The following is a 16,661-nucleotide window of genomic DNA, read 5'->3' on the forward strand; positions in this document are numbered from 1 at the left end:
AGTAGTTTTTCTTTTGGGGTATGACGAGAGAGGTTGAGCGCAATATTGTAGGATTGTATAATTAGAGAATCCAGGTCGTCTCTTTCTCTGACTGTGAGGATAGCGTATGGTATAGAGTATATGACTCTGCTAAGAACGAAGGCTTGGATTAGTTTCCTCGTCTCGGGTTCTTTAACTCCTCCTCGAATATTCGCGATGCGTCTGATGTGGAGGGTGAGTTGGTTGACGGTGTTTCTCAGTTTTTTAATTAGTGTGTCGTTTTATTTCTGTTTGACTGTATCAGCATTCCCAAGGTTCTTAGTGTTTCCACTTCTGGGATGGCTGCCCCTTGCGAGTAGATTTTGTTCTCGGGCGTTTTGTTCTTTCTTTGAAGAATTCAGACTTTTGGGAGAACACGCAAGTCCAGCGGCTTGTGCCTTCTCTACTACTACATGTGCCGCTTGTTGTAGAGTATCTTGTAACGTGCCGATACTCCCTTGGTGGCCCAAAGGTTGATGTCGTCCGCGTACAAAATGTGTTCTAGGTCTAGGACTTAGGCGAATTCGTGTGCCATTTTGATGAGGGTTATATTGAATAAAAAGGGAGAGAGGACCGATTCTTGTGGCGCTCCTCTGTCTCCACAACTGAAGGTGTCGGATTTGATTGCGCCAGTTTGAATTTTAGCCGTTCTATTAGAGAGAAAGTCTTTGATGTAGTTAAACGTTCTTTCACCTACATTAAACGGTGAAAGTGGTGCTAGGATTGCTTTGTGTTTGACGTTATCAACTGCTTTGGTTAAATCTAGAGCTAGGATTGCCCAGGTGCTCCTTTCTTGCTCCTGAGATAGGACTTAGTTTGCTAGTCAGAGCATCGTATCCTGTGTTGTTAAACGTGGTCTAAAGCCGACCATATTGTTTGGATATAAATTCTCTTTGTGCATGTGTGACTGTAGTCTGTCTAGTATTACGTGCTCTATCAGTTTTCTATCAGTAAGGTATCTATCAGTAATCGAAATAGATCTGAGGTCTTCGAGCGCGAGATTTTTCTCTCGCGCAAGCGCGAGCTCCTCTCTGTTCATAGTGAACGTATACAGCCACCCCAAGGCACAGGCTGGACCAGCGAAATCCGCTATACTCAAAGCCCTACAAATCCCAGGCCAAAACCCAACCCTAATTGTTTGCGACTTCAACGCTCAACACGTGCAATGCGGACACGCAACAATATCCAGGAAAGGCATGGCCGTAATGGACTTTATCCAGCAAAGAGGGCTAACCCAATACACGGACCGCATGCAACCTACTAGGATAGGCAACGGCGTGAACAGGGACACATGCCGGAACCTCACGATAGACAAAAATCTCCCTGACTTAAGCTGGAGCAACACCAGACAAAATATGGGAAGTGATCATTATATCATAACGTCGAAAATCGCCATTGGCAATCTCAAACACCAACCCAGAAAAAACAAAATCACCGACAGGGACAAACTTGGGACGATCCGCGACCAAAATTAGGAACCGATCACAGACCTAAAACAGTGGACACAAACCCTCCTATCGGATGTGGGAAAGGCCACTAAAGAACTAGTTGATGACCTAGGTGTAAATAGGATTGACAACCGGCTTGCACACATGTGGGAGGCAAGGCAATGCCTAAAAAAAAGATGGCTTAAGCAAAAGTACATCAAAAAGCTTAGAAACAGAACAGTCACACACAGGGAAGAAATTCAACACCACTCCGCAAAACTCGCGAGACAGCAGTGGAAACATACCTGCGAAAATGTACCGTTGTGAATGAATGAATGAATGAATAATAATAATTGGTTTTTGGTGGAATGGAAATGGCGCAGTATCTGTCTCATATATCGTTGGACACCTGAACCGCGCCGTAAGGGAAGGTATAAAGGAGGGAGTGAAAGAAGATAGGAACGAATAGGTCCGTAGTGGAGGGCTCCGGAATAATTTCGACCACCTGGGGATCTTTAACGTGCACTGACATCGCACAGCACACGGGCGCCTTGGCGTTTTTCCTCCATAAAGACGCAGCCGCCGCGGTCGGGTTCGAACCCGGGAACTCCGGATCAGTAGTCGAGCGCCCTAACCACTGAGCCACCGCGGCGGGGCAATGAATGAATGAATGAACTTTATTTCCGTCATCATGTGGCCCTACGGTCGGGGCGCAGCAATTAGGAAGGGGTGCCTCCCAGCCGGCTCTCAGCACAGGAGAAGACCGCGGAGAGAGTCTTGTAGTAAGCTGTCTCCGCCTGACAGATGATGAGACTTTGGTGATCCGTGTCGTGGCTCCGGATCAGCTCTTCCCAGGTGGCAAGGTCTGGGATGCTTTGTGATTTAGTCCCAGGAGAATCCTGACACTCCCAAATTAAGTGATTTTGCGAAGTCATTCTTGGCAGCTACTGCAGAGCTCAGGCTCCCCAGTGTCTTCATCGTGTAGTATAGAGTACAGAAAGCATGTGTTGACCTGAAGCCTCCATTATGCTCTACCATTGTGAGGAGGAGGAGGAAAAAACATTTATTGAGCTCTCAAATTCGTTTTTGACGGCTTCAGATGGTTGTCTTCCTTCTTCGGTTGACACTTCATCTTGTTACGGTGTTGGTACCCTAGTCTAAGGCTGCACTGAGTATGGCTGCGCCTCGCACTTTGTTTATCAGACCCTTTTGAGTCTCCAGGTGTCTGCTGGTCTGCATACCCTCCCACTGTTCTATATTCGGGTTATTGGCTATCATAATGATCGGCGGCTCTATCTTTTGACAGGCCCATGACGTATGATAGTGAGTTGGTTTGTCACCACATCATGGGCATCTTGCCTCGTACTGTGTAGGAAACATGTTTCTTAAGATAGGTTGGGGAAGGTGTCTGGTTGGATTAATCTCCATGCAGCTGCGTCTTCCCTGTTTACTCTTGCATCGGGTGGTAGATATCTTCTACTTACACCTTTGTAGTAATTCAGTATGTCTGAATATTTTAGGGTTACTGGTTCGGGTTCCTCGTGGCTGTATGCATAGGGTGCTCGGCTTGTATGCCCTCGAGCCACTCTATCAGCTACTTGGTTTCCCTTTACCGCTGTTTGCCGTGTCCAGATAATCGTGTGTTTAATGTTTTTGTCGGTGGGGGGGGGGGGGGGGTCTAAAATGCGTAGCGCTCTGCTCCCTATTCTGCCTTTCATGTAATTTCGACTTGCCATTTGGGAGTCCGTTACGATTGTCAGGGAATGCCGGTATGGTTGCCTTCCCAGAATGCTAGAGCTATCGCCGTCTCTGCCGCTTCCACTATCGTGCAGTCGTTTGGTGACGCGCTTTTCACTTCTTGTAGGTTCTCGTTTACAAGTGTGGCTATTGCGCCGTTGTGGTCGTATCTCGCAGCGTCGGTGTATGCAACGTTGCTTTTCTCCTCTAACCTTTTTTGCATGTGTTCGGCCCTAGCCTCTCTTCTTGCCTTATAAATATTTGGATCCATATTTTTTGGTATCGGCGCGACATGTATTGTGCTCCGATACACTTCAGGTACCTCTTTTGTGGCCTCGAGTTCCTTTACTAGTCCTTCGCTGAAGTATCTCCTTAAGAGTACCCTTCCTGCTACTTTGGTCTGTTTTAGTCTTTGGATTTGGTTGCTCATTATTACCTTCTTTAGCTCGGCAAAGGTATTATGTATCCCTAGCACTAATAGCTTTTCGGTTGATGTGCGTTGTGGCAGGTGGAATGCTGTTTTGTATGCCTGCCTTATTATAGCGTCAATTCTTTGCTCTTCCTGCTTGGTGTAGCTATGGTAGTGGAGGCTGTATGTTACTCTGCTGATTACGAGGCTTGGGACCAGCTGGAGCGTGTCTTCCTCCCTCATGCCCTGTCTTCTCTTGGATACCCTGTTTACCATGTGTGCTACTTGCGTCGTGGTGTTCTTGAATAGCACCAGAGTGTGGTTGCATCTTTGGTTGGACTGGAGCCACATTCCTAGTATTCTTACGGTTGTCTTCTCTGGCATCGGCTGCCCCTCCAGATAAACCCTTTGCTTATACTCTTCTTCTTGCGGCACCGTCTAGTTCATCTTTCCTCTCCAGACTCAGCAGTTCTCATTTCTCTGTGGAGCAAGCGAGGCCTCTTGCTTACGTATTCCTCTATGCATGTGGCCGCTTCTTCTTCTTCTTCTTCTCCTCAAGTAATATGGCAATGTGGCCGCTTCTTGCAGCTCCTCTTCTTTTTCTCCAAGCGAGCCTCGGTTTATCCAGACTGTGATGTCATCGCGTGTCTGATTCCTTCTATCCTTTCTAATTGCTTGGCCAGCCCGATCATTGCTATATTGACGAGTAGTGGGGAAATTACTGTACCTTGGGGTGTTCCTTTCTTTGTCGTGCGTATCACCTCGGATCTAACTTCTCCTATTCCCCTCGTTACAGTCCTATTTTATAGAAAGGCCTTCACGTATCCATGGATATTTTCCCCGCAGTTTAGATTATCCAGTCCTGTGAGTATGGCTTCACGGCTGACATTGTCAAAGGCTCCCTTTATATTCAGGGCCATGACGATGTGTTCTCCTTTCCTCGGTATATTGCCCAGTACTTCTTTGAGTTGTAGAAGCATATCTTGCGTTGATAATTTCGATCAGAAGCCGTACATGCTCCGCGGATAGAGATCGCGGTCTTCCATATAAATTTGGAGCCTCATCGTTATCACCCGTTCATATAGCTTGCCTAGGCACGAGGTTAGGGAGATTGGTCGTAAGTTTTCTACTTGCAGGTTTTTTTCCTGACTTGGGAATCATTACCACCTCTGAGTGCTTCCACTCTTCGGGCACTGTTTCCTCGGTTCATAGTTTGTTGATGTAGTCGGTTAGTTCTGCAACCAACTCGTCGCTTAGGTTCCTGATTAGTGCGTTCTTGATTTTGTCTGCGTCCGCCGCCTGTTTCTTGTTGTGTTCCTTATTGCTGCATATACTTCCTCCCTAGTCTAGGGTAGGGTTTGCTGCTCCCTTATATCCTTCCGCGTATGCTGTCGGATTGTCGTTTCCATAGCACTTCTGTCTTACTTTTTCTATTAGTCTTCTTTGATGCCCTGAAACTGATGTACCAGCCTTTGTATCTTCTTGTTGTTTTCGGATTTAGTCTTGGCCGGGTCCAGTAGGGCCCTAAGGATGTTCCACGTTTTTGCCGTGCTTAGTGCCCCACATATAGAATTGCTAGGTTGCTGCCAATTGGTTCTGGCTAGTTGCTTCGCATATTCCTCCGTCCTCTGGGTGATCTCGGCAATCTTCTTCTTTTGTTTTCTATTTAAATTTTGTCTTTCCCACCTCTTAATGAGACTCTGTCTTGCCTCCCATAGCTTCAGCAGTCTGGAGTCCCCTTCGGGTGTCTGCTCTGTGCGGCCAATTTCTTTAGTGTAGTGTTTTTGTTTTGCTTGCAGTTTGCCACTGCAATCTTTTGCGGATTGTATTCTTTCCCTCGAGAGCTCCTTGCATGCTTCTCTGAAGGCGTTCCAGTCTGTTATCTTTGCGGTGCCTATTCGTCTCCTGAGGTGATCTGTACCAATTTGTGTTTTGATTATGAAGTGATCGCTTCCTAGCCCTTATTGCATGTTTTCCCATGTTGTTAGCTTGGTTTGCGCGTCAAAAGTTAGGTCCGTACTGGTGTCTTCCTGTACGCTGTTGTCTACTCGGGTTGGGACTCCCGGGTCGGTTATAAGCTGGAAGTCGTTATCTTCGGCCGCCTCTTTGAGGTCGCTGCCTTTTTTGCGCGTGTTTCTGTACCCCCAACTGGGGCCCCTTGCGTTGAAGTCTGCCACTACTACTCGGGAGTTTCCTCTGGCTAGCTTTTTTTATTCGTGGAAGAGCCTTGCATAGTTTTCATTTATCTGTCTTTGGGGGGGGGGGGGGGGGGGCTGTATACGTTGACAACGAAAATGCTACCTCCCCTTCTTCTTTTTCGTGGTATGATTTCGGTGATCCAGTGGCCAATCGCAGTGTTTGCTATTTTGTCGTGTGCTATGGACACTGGGTTCTTGTTTATTAGGAGCGCTGTTTGACTCTCCTCTTCCCCTTCATGGAGCGCGTATCCCTGCAGGCTAGGTTTGTGCCTTGTAATTTCTTGCAAGGCTATTACGTCCGGCGGAGTCAATTGTTTATTTATGTACTGATGTAGCTGCCCTTGTTTTCTTCTAAATCCTCTGCAATTCCATAGCCAGATTTCTAGCTTTTCGCCTTGCTGTCCTTTGTTTCCTGGCCATGATTAGTTTTCAAGGTTTCTTTTTTGGACAAATTTGTTTTTGACACCTGGTATTCTTTCTTGTTTGCGCATGTTCCTAATTTCCGTATTCTGCATTTCTATGCGTTGTTCCATGAGGCCAAGTTTCTGCATCACTTCGGTCATGAAATTCTTAAAGTATTCGGGCATTTCTTCTGGCGTTTGTCTTGGTGTCTTGGTTTGTCTAGGAGGGCTAACCAGCTTCATCCCCCCGACTACTCTTGTTAATTCTTCTATTTTATTTTCCTGTTCTTCCACCTTCGGCTTAAGGATTCTGTTCTCCTTTTCTATGTGGGTTTGTGTGTTTTCTTGCCTATTATCGTTCCCCGAATTTTGGAACAGTGATTTGGGAGGGCCTGGGTCCCAGCTTACATTGTTTCCATTGCTGTTGTGCTTCTGTTTCTTATGTTGCGGCTGTTGCTCTTGCTGCTGCTGCCCGCTCTTCCGGTTGTTCAGGCGGCTCCGTTCCCCGACCGGCTCCGCGAACGGTTCCTCGATCTGCGATCTGTGAAGCGAGATACGTTGACGTGATTTTGAACGAGCCGCCGCGATGGCTGAGTGGTTATGGCGCTCGGCTGCTGGCCCGAAAGACGCAGGTTCGATCCCAGCCGCGGCGGTCGAATTTCGATGGAGGCAAAATTCTAGAGCCCCGTGTACTGTGCGATGTCAGTGCACGTTAAAGAACCCCAGGTGGTCGAAATTTCCGGAGCCCTTCTTCACTACGGCGTCTCTCATAGCCTGAGTCGCTTCGGGACGTTAAACCCCCATAAACTAAACTAAACTGATTTTGAACGTTCCCGCTGTATAATAGTATATTAGATTAGTTCCCGCTTCTAGATTCGTTGTTAAGACACCCTTCAACAGGTAGCAGCTCATACACCTTTCGTGTATCTATGTATTAGCTACAGGTGGACAGCAAAGGTATTTAAATACCTCTACAGAAAGAGCGTTGACACACAGTGGCGGAAACGAACTAGAAAGCTGGCCAGTAAGTTTGCCAGAGACGAGGAAGGAGAAAGAACGAGCATTAAACGACAGATTAAAAACGTCGAAGGTAAAAATTGGATAGATTCAATGGAAAAGAGCATAGTGTAGGACTATATCGATGCTGGAAAAGGCAGATCAGGAAGGAAACGTTTTATGATAACTCAAGAGGCAGTGCCCTCCTCTTTGAAGCTAGGTCAGGGTGTATTAAGCCCGCGGCTACAAAAAGAAATGTAACGAAGAAGATGACACATGTGCTGTGTGTGGAAAATCTGTAGAAACAATGGAACACCTCATTCTAAAATGTGATGGTATCCATCCCGATGTCGATGCAGGCACAGTCCCTCTTCCTGAGGCCTTAGGGTTTAGAGATAACAAAAGTCGTGTAAATAAATCTGCGCTGGAAATTAGCAAAAAGCGATTGGAGGATTGGTGGCACAAAAATAGAGAGGTAACATAAGTTTTAAAGTGTAGGAAGACGTATTTTAAAGAAAATATCGAATTTTATTAACTTACAGCGGAGTTAAACAAAAATAAAGGTAAAAAAACTGAGCATGGTCTGTCTGTCTGTTGCTGCCAGGAAGAAAGAAAGGAAAGTGCACAGGCCTGCTCACTGGCTTATGCCGAGCCGCAATCGCTACCACGTGCAGATAGAAGGAGAGTTGAAAGATGGGACGCCCCTACCTTCCATCCATCCATCCATCCATCCATCTATCGTGTACTTTTTTGTGGTATTTTTTGTTCAGTGTAGCTATCTATGTATTAGCATAAGAGACAGCATATAGTTAAAAAAAAAAGCTTTATATTTTGTATAGGACACAGCGAGAGAGCGGTCTATTGTATTAAAAAGATAGAACAAGTGACCCCAGTTAGGTTTTACCCTCTACTTTCTTCGCCTCTAGTGCTCACGCGCCCTATGCTATCATCCCTCCAGTATCGTGCATGTTTTTCTTGGCAACTGATCGTCGCTGCCAGCTGTCAGGAGTAGAAGGAGGCACTGCTGTTACAAAACGCGCGTCATATGGTCTGAAGACGCTGTAAAGTCCTTGCAGCAGTAGAAGGTCAGCCGGCGTCTTCGGTGTTGCAGATCCACAATGGACAAGGCTCAAGAGCAGGATCTGGTCAAGCTGCAGACTGCTGAAGCGACGGCATGCATTCACCTACACGGTATTCGCGTTATTCTGACGTTTGGCCGGGACACAGGGCAGTGAACACTGTCTGGTCTTTGTTATTTGTTATGCTTTCGATTGAAGTTCACTAACTGAGCAACGTGACTCCTTTCCCGTATAGGTGCGACGCTGATCTCCTGGGTTTACAAGGGAAAGGAACGGATATTCGTGAGGTGTGTCCAAACTCCTGTCCGAGACCGTGCTGAGCGGCAGGTTTTGCATGTTCGGTATCTGTAAATTGTTTATTCTGCTCGCCTCATTCAGAAGCTGCTTACTACCGTTGACACTGAAAGTTACTGGACTAGTTTCGGTGACAAGAGGGCTGACGAGGAGACTGGTTCTTTCTAGTGAGAGTGAAAGCTTGACCGCAGGCTATGTGCTTGCGTTGCAGAAGCGAATTAAAGAACAGACCCGAAGCGGTCCTTTTGGCTGAATGGTTTCGTGACACTTCGGGGCCTCTGGTGAAAGAACGGAGGCTGTCCTGAAGTGTCGGAATACCTGTAGCCCAAGGGGTTTACCGCAGTCCGTTTCTTCCGTTTCTTGGTGGCTGCATCCACCGCGGGAAGCGGTTTGCGGCTCGATTAGCGTGTTCGTCTGATATTTGAATGGACTCTGTAGTTGCCCCGTTTAGGCGCCTCTGAAAAGGTATCGGGCACGCGGCAAGCAGTTATAAAATAGAAACACGCGAAAACGTTCGGTTTTCCGAGTGTTCACGAAAGAGCAAAGCAGCCCGCTCGGCGTAAGGAGCAGTGACACAGCAGTTGTGCGCACTAGCTCGCGTTTCCTTCAGGCTGATTTCTGGAGTTGACCACTTGTAATGGGGTTGTGGTGTTTCAGCAGTCTGTTTGGTTCTGAACGCAGTAGGATACAGCAGTGATGTGTTCGTCTCTTTCTTCTTTCTACTGTGTGCATTTCATAGCACGCTGTTTGCTTTGTGATGCTGTAGTGAGAAACACTAGGTGGAACGCATTGTCAGAAACCAAGACTTACAGAAAGCATTTTATGGCCACATGGTGGAATGCAGACACCATTTTTTAGCACCTAATTTTATACTGTTCGTCTGCAGTTGTAAAATGAGGCTATCAGTAAGATTAAACAATATTCATGCTTTGCACATGGGCAAGTCACCTCATAAGGAAGTTTTCTGAATAATAAACTTTGTTGTATGCGACGTAGTGATTCAGACAGTTGTTATAAAAGAGTGTTTGAACACAGCAGCCAGAAAGAGGTTTGTTTCCTTACTGCCAGGATATGCATACTAGAATACAAATACTGCAGGCGGGTTTAATTTTAACCTTTCGTGGGCCCTAAATTTTAAGTGAATCTGAACCATATGTTTTCAGGCTTTCATTGTTCCAGATTATTTCTTGCAGAAGGCACAGTAGCAACACAGGCACAAAACAGTTAACACGTGCTGTTTGAAACTGCAACGATGCCTTTTGTACAAACTTTTTTTTTTCAGTTCAAAGGCTGTCTTCGACAACAAGAAGGCTATTCGAGGAGGAATTCCTTTCGTTTTTCGTAAGTTACTTTTACATCTCAGCTTGCTGCATGTATGTCTATGATTACAGGTTAAATCTATAGGTCTGAATTCGCATTGTCTACATATTTGGTATGGCGAACAGAAATGTGCAGAATGCCAAAGAATTTTAAAGCAATAGCTTTAAGGGTCCCTGCAACGTGTATCAAGCATGAGGTCTTTATTCTCGGTAGGCAAATTGAGGGACATTGTGACGCCTGAACACCCCAGGAGGTCACTGAAATCATAGTATTTAATATTCTAATCTTCCCCAGAAATGCTCGTTTCGAGTCAATGGTGTTTCAACGCAACGGGCATTTTCGGCAGCAGAAATGAGTGCATCCAGATCAGCGGCTGCCTTTCTGATTGGTTGAGCATCTAGCTTGAAGCTAGTTCTTTTATAGTTGTGAAATGGAACCAAGTATTGTATGTCTCTAAGTGCTGTAAGCTCTTGACACGCCACATAAACTGAAAAGAGGCTGTGGAACCGAACAGGAGCTAATAAGAATATGGCTAGGGATGACACCTTCCATTACGGTTCAAACTTTTCTGGAGGCGAGCGCTATTCAGAGCACACCAAGAAGGCAGCAAAAAAGAAAAGCCGACTGAACCGCCCTGGACAAATATGTGAAGAGAAAAACCGGACAGGTTACATGAGGTTTGGTAGGGTGGATTGGGAGGGGGGGGACCGCCAGGATATGCATACTAGAATACAGATACTGCCAATCCTACCAACAAAAAAACACCCAGGAGCTTCCTTTGTTGAGTTAGTCAACCCTGCCCTGTCTACGACATGTGAAAAATGCGCCCTACCAAACCAAGGATTGCATGCAATGAGTAAAGCTGAGATTTGGCCGAGTTGGTAAGCATTCATGGTGGGTGGCTCATTATGTATGTGATCATAAAACTAAATCTTGCTTGCATTCAATACGGCATATGCTAGTTTAATAAAACCTGCTAAGTTGAACTGTAGTTCAAGCAGCCTGTTTATTTTAGCAAGCGTAAGCTCTTACCTGAAAGGGCAAAGCATGTTCTCAATATGTGCAGGTTGCATTTTAGTAGTTGTTAAGTCGTCATATTCATTCGAGATATATTACATTTGGAAATTGCTTTGCTATGGGGCAGTTCATGAGAGACCGATAACTTGTTTATGGAATCAAGTAAGTTTGCATAGTCAGGTTTCAGCAAGTTTTAGCTTGGTCTTGGTTTTGGTTCAGCATTCAGGGCGGGCCAACGCTTCCACGATTTTTAAGGTACTTTTTCTGCGCTTACAATTGCGCTCTTGTTCATTTAGTTCATCACGCTAGCCTCCGAAGCACCCCTGATGTGGCGCTGAATTCCAGTCGGTTTTCAAGCTATGAAAAATAAATTATCCAAAAACATGGGCAGTGTCTTTACAGAGGGATCCCACCTTAGTTGATCCCCACAGTGTTTGTTCTGGGTCCGCGATTTCTGTAATGGTTGCAGCCTAACTGCCATTTGTTAGGTTTGCAACAGCCTCAGGACAAGGGTCTAGGCTAGCCATGTTGTTGTTTTAAAGCGATAGCGGCCGTTAGTTTGTTTAATGCTTGGCACTACAAGAACATGGCCGTGCACTTACTTTGCCATAACCAGTTGATTGGTTCACGTTCACGTTGAAAGTGCACCCACAGGTAGAGATGCATCTCCTACTTAGTAGCATCCACTGCTTCCCATGCACTGCACCCACATGCAGCCTCCGGAAGTTTCCACCCATGAGAAGCCCTCACAGCAGCGGAACGAAAGAATGGTGGCGAATTGAAATTAAAATACGCAGTGGGAAGGCTATCAGTGTAAATGGAAAATGTAGAACCAGTACTGCTAACCTTTATAGGCTAACCTCTATAGCGATGCTTATAGCCAAGTTATCGAGCTGCATTTAGTGTTAACAGCCTTTGTTTCTGCATTCAATTCATAGCAGTGTGTGCGTTATTGCTTAGAGAGCTCTTTGATCATACCAGTCACATAACTTCCCATACGGTCGATGTGTTAAAAAATGGTGGTCTGATTGGGTTGAAATTGGGGTTTATGGATTGTTGTGACGCACGTGCCAAATAATGTAAACTGCGTTCAAGTTACAGGCTTCAAGTGTTGATAAATGCACTACTGCCTGGCAACAAAGTCAGCGAAACAGATGCAGTGACAAAAATTTATAGCTAAAGCAGTTCTAGAGATAAATTAAGAGGTAAAACAAAGAGCTAAAAGAAACTCTGTTCAAAAAGTAACGGCAATGAACGGCGGCAGCTTTTTTTCGGTGCTTCCAGATGGTGCCGCCATCTATAAGCCCCCACATAGTGGCCCCTGGGTGTAGTCAGTTTTTGAAAGGGAATTTACAGGCTGGTATGATCTAAGAACTTTGATTGCAAACTTGTGTTAAAAGACATGGAGCATAAATCACAATTGGCCTGTTTCAATTAGTTGCTGTGTTTAAACGATGACAAGGCTAATTTGACGGAGAGTGCAGACTAGGAGAGGCCCAAAAATGAAATGCAGGTATATTGCTGCCAGCAAACGTTCTCACTGGTAAACTGCGATGATGCCAATCTTTTTCGATGCGAATCTCTGAGGCTATGGTGCACTATCATTCCCTTCAAAGTGGGGCTCACGGGGTCCTTGTCGTCATCAGTGTCACAAATTTGAATGAAGTGACCGAAAAGTCTTGTTCTGCTTCTTGAAATGGAAGTTCATATGTCTTTAACGCGTCTTTTTCTGCCAAACAAAAATCAGCATACCCAGAAAGAACTACGACACCTTTTGTTTTGTTTTTGTTTTTTTTTTTTTGCTCAGAAAACAATAATTATTGAAACTGCATAGAAAAAACACGGGACAGGGCAGGGGATACACAGACTGCGCTTGTGTGTGTGTTCCTTGCTCGGTTCTGTGTTTTTTTCGCGCAGTTTCAAAGAAGAACCTAACGCACCAATTAGCCTTCCAGAAAGACTTCTCGGAAAACAAAAATTGAATGATGTCACGCTCAGTTTCACTAAGCTTTGTCCATATTGTCAACCTGTATGCAGCCAATTTCGGACCATGGAGCCTAGGCCCTCAGCACGGCTTTGCGAGGATCACCAGATGGGCCATCAACGAGGCACCACACTCGGTATACGGTCTTCCATTCTCCTGGATTTTTTTACACGATACAAGCCACTTGTGTCACCTGAAACAGAGGTGCATTTGATTTTTGACGCATTGGTTTAACAAGTCGCATGGGCAGTTAGCTAATTGAGCGGGGTTTAGCTCAGACTAAATGGCTTCTGTCGCAATGAACATAGTGCACAAAACATGACGCTTTCTACAATTGCATCATTGAGGACATCGTTCCTAGGCAGGCTGAGTGTAGGCAGTACAAGCAACTTCAATAAAGGCATGTTTCCCGTTAAGGATGCATTCAGGCATGTATACAGTGTCCTTATAGAATGGGAACGAGACCTCTGCAGTGTTCTTAGTGGAAGCTAATAAAGAATTTGTAATATTGCCTTTCACATTGCTTCAGACTTTCTCTGGAGATTATTCTTAGCTGAATAGTTTGAGGAAATTGCCTAAAGTGGAACAAGCTTCCATAACGCTGTAATTACAAATTGCTGCACACAAATGGAACTCACTGCTAAAAACTGGACCAGCTTCTCAATTTTTTTTTTTTTTACTGCAATTTCTATTATACATTCGCATCTGGAGTGCAGTCTGAAGGGTTCAATTCTCATTGAAAAGCAAAAATATTTGACTAGATTGTTCACACCCATTGAATAGTCTCCAGAGACCAAGTCTGCAGCCCATTAAAGGGTCCCTGAAAAGGGCGTGTGAGGTTGTCTATATAATGCTCGCATTATGTAGAGCACAGCCGAATGAGCGTTCATGCCGCGTACAAGACCTCAAAATCGAGCCGATAATTTACAATACAGTTTTAAAAACTACCGCTTCCGTGCCTAGCGGCGACCTGCAGTGCTGGGTTTTTGCCTGAATCTGGGCTCGTTACGTCAGCATCCACGCTCGTTGTGTCGGCAGCAGACTGCTAGCATTGGTTCGTGTGCGTCAGCAGCTGGCGGAGGGGGCGAGTGTGGGGGGCCGTCGGAGGAGCGCCGATATTTCAGCGTGCAAAAAGTGACGAGAGGAGAGGAAAAGGTGCGAAGACGCGGAAATTGAAATTTTGACTACAGATAACTCGGCTTCCACAAAACATGTCTAAAAAATTCTTGCTGGAGGATATTTGTATAACAGTGCCCTTTAGCATCCTAGGCACATCGCATCTTTGTTGAGACCTCCTTTCACAGCCCCTTTAACCTATAAAGGTGCCAGTAAAACAGCGTTTCTACTTTGCCATTTTTGGCAAAAAAGTTGCAGGGTTTTAACTTGGTTCAACCAGTTATATTGCGAAAGCAGCGGGCAGTATTAGTGGATGAAGAAGACCGTGTGCAATGCACAGTGTGAGAGTGGGTTGTAGCTTAACACTGTGTGTTCAGCTGCGGCAATAGCCTAGTGCTCTTGCGCAGCGGCCTACGAAGTTGATCTGTTTGCGCTGCCGCGGGTTTGATTCCCAGTCATGGATGTTGATTTGATTGATTTTTTAACCTAATGTGGCGTCGTCGTTGCTAAGCAATGGCGCAAGATCCAAAGATTGCAAGATTCTTGGTTGGTGTTGGTGAGCGTATGAGTGCTTTTGTACTGAAATTGGACAGTCTCATGGCCCATCATGATGGGCGGGCTGTTGGAGCAAACAAACTATCATTTTTACATTTGCAAAAGCCTCATCTCCTCTATTGTCTTTAGTAAAATTCTCATATTTTAGAAATGTTATTTTAGAGCAAACACCTGTAGCACTGACTTCACAGTCTTCCTTGCTGTGAGGTGAAATGCACAGCAGACAATTGTGTTCGCCGCTTGTGATACCGCCCAGGCTACACACAAACTTGCGAAAAGAGGCACTGATGATCACCCGCGGGCTCTATTTTCGGTGTGAGTTATAGGGAGCAAGCACGTGAAATTTTTCAAATGAAGCTAGCTCCTAGTTCTAATAACCATGCATGGAACCAATAATCTATGCATTGGCAAAATATTTGCTCAGATATTGAATATACTTTTCATCTGCTAAAATCCCCGATAATTTGGGGGGCACGTTCATTACGCAGGGTAAAATATTCAGAAAAATTTTCAAGGGGAAAAAAATGATATGGAAAGTAGGTCACTAGAGTAAAGACTTCTTCCGGAACTACTCACGTTTTAAATTTCACTCTTCAGCATGGCTCCATGCTGAAGTGGACACTTTGTTCCATTTAAGAGCCGAGTTGTTCCACTCTCGAGAGAATAGTCCATGGCTTTTACAGTAAAACCTCGTTAATTCGAACTCGAGGGGGACCGGAAAATTGTTCGAATTAAGCGGAGTTTGAATTAACGAGCGGGCGCTAAAAAAGCGGCCATCACTTCCGGCAGCACGGGCCGAAGCTAAAACAGGCATATCTGAGATCGTTATCTCTTACTACGCGCTACTACACATTTGCGGCGGGCGATTGCGCGAATTAAAATCATAGAGCCCGAATGTCGAAGGAAATAAAGTTAATTTGTTTATGCGGTTGGAGCTAACATCAAAATGCATTCGCGTAAGCAGCAAGCTTAATGATTAAATATGACACCATGCTTCAAAAACATGTTTATTAACAGCAGATTGGCAAAGCATATCAAAGAGAAAAATAATCGGTGATGCGCATTTGTTTTCGTTTCCTTTGCCGTGACTCGACAAGCATCGTCTGCAACTTGCCCAACAGCTCCAACGCAGCGTCCGAATTATCATCGGCGGAGAAGTAGCGCGCAGCCAGATCGAGTGCTGACGCTGTTTCACATGCACTCGGGGGTGGCAATGGATCGTCGCCTCCGTCGGACTCGTCGTCGCTGTCAGCTGTGCTCGCCGCGCCCGAGTTGTGCGGCATCTGGTCACCGCAGGCCGCTTCAATAATCTCGGCATCGCCTAACTTCGCTGCTTTGCCAAAAGCAAGCGGCACCGTTCCGTGCCAGTCGCGTTTGCGCATACCAACACCGTCACTCTTCCCTTGCTTCTCTTCCCGCCTGAACACGTGTCGCCTTTGTAACTGACAGTCTTGTTCGGCAGCAACTTAAAATAAAGCGCGGTTTCATCTGCATTGAACACATCGCTGAGCGAGTAATCGGCAAGGTAGTCCTTTAGTTGACCTGCTGCAACGGCTTGCGCCGGAGCCACCGTGGCCGGAGCATAGGCGGCGCCCGCGGTAGGGTGGCTACCTGCGTGACCGCGCGTCAGCCAAAAATAGACAAGCCAATGCTTCGACGCTCCGGCAGCGAAAACCTGCTACGGCATGCACCGGAGGGTTGGTTCGGGCAACGAAATTCACGTCTCACCTCGTGCGTGCTGGTATGCGCGCTGGCTTATTTTTTTTCTCATCATTCTGCATTTTTTTTTAATTTTCAGCGCATTGTATTTGCTACGAGGTGACTTCTATATGCGAGGAGCAATGCCAGCCATCGGCGCCTAGTTCGAATTAACCGACGTGGATACCGGCATATTCGAATTATCGGGAGTTTTGACCCATTGAAATACACAGGGCTTTGCCGGGACCCGGCCGTCAGTTCGAATTAACCGGCAGTTCGAATTAAGCGATTTCGAATTAACGAGGTTTTACTGTATCTCCAACACGCACGTATATACTGTATAAATACTACGTATAAGGGCTGTTGGTTTTTTTCCAGACTTGAGGGTGAATTTTCGGGGTGCGGCCCATAC

At 45.8% G+C, this 16,661-nt stretch overlaps 1 protein-coding gene across 1 annotated transcript in view; it reads left to right on the plus strand.

Moving 5' to 3' along the window:
- The first annotated feature begins 8,166 nt into the window (after positions 1 to 8,166).
- Positions 8,167 to 16,661, plus strand: part of LOC144132593 (uncharacterized) — a 34,244-nt gene continuing 25,749 nt past the window's right edge. Inside the window, exons 1-4 of the mRNA XM_077665099.1 lie at positions 8,167 to 8,377; positions 8,501 to 8,552; positions 9,842 to 9,900; positions 12,934 to 13,016. Of these exons, the coding sequence (XP_077521225.1) occupies positions 8,305 to 8,377; positions 8,501 to 8,552; positions 9,842 to 9,900; positions 12,934 to 13,016 (267 nt within the window). The 5' untranslated portion in view covers positions 8,167 to 8,304. The remainder of the gene's footprint in view (positions 8,378 to 8,500; positions 8,553 to 9,841; positions 9,901 to 12,933; positions 13,017 to 16,661) is intronic.

Source organism: Amblyomma americanum, chromosome 5 (genome assembly GCF_052857255.1).
Source record: "Amblyomma americanum isolate KBUSLIRL-KWMA chromosome 5, ASM5285725v1, whole genome shotgun sequence".
In the NCBI taxonomy this organism is placed as follows: Eukaryota; Metazoa; Arthropoda; class Arachnida; order Ixodida; family Ixodidae; genus Amblyomma; species Amblyomma americanum.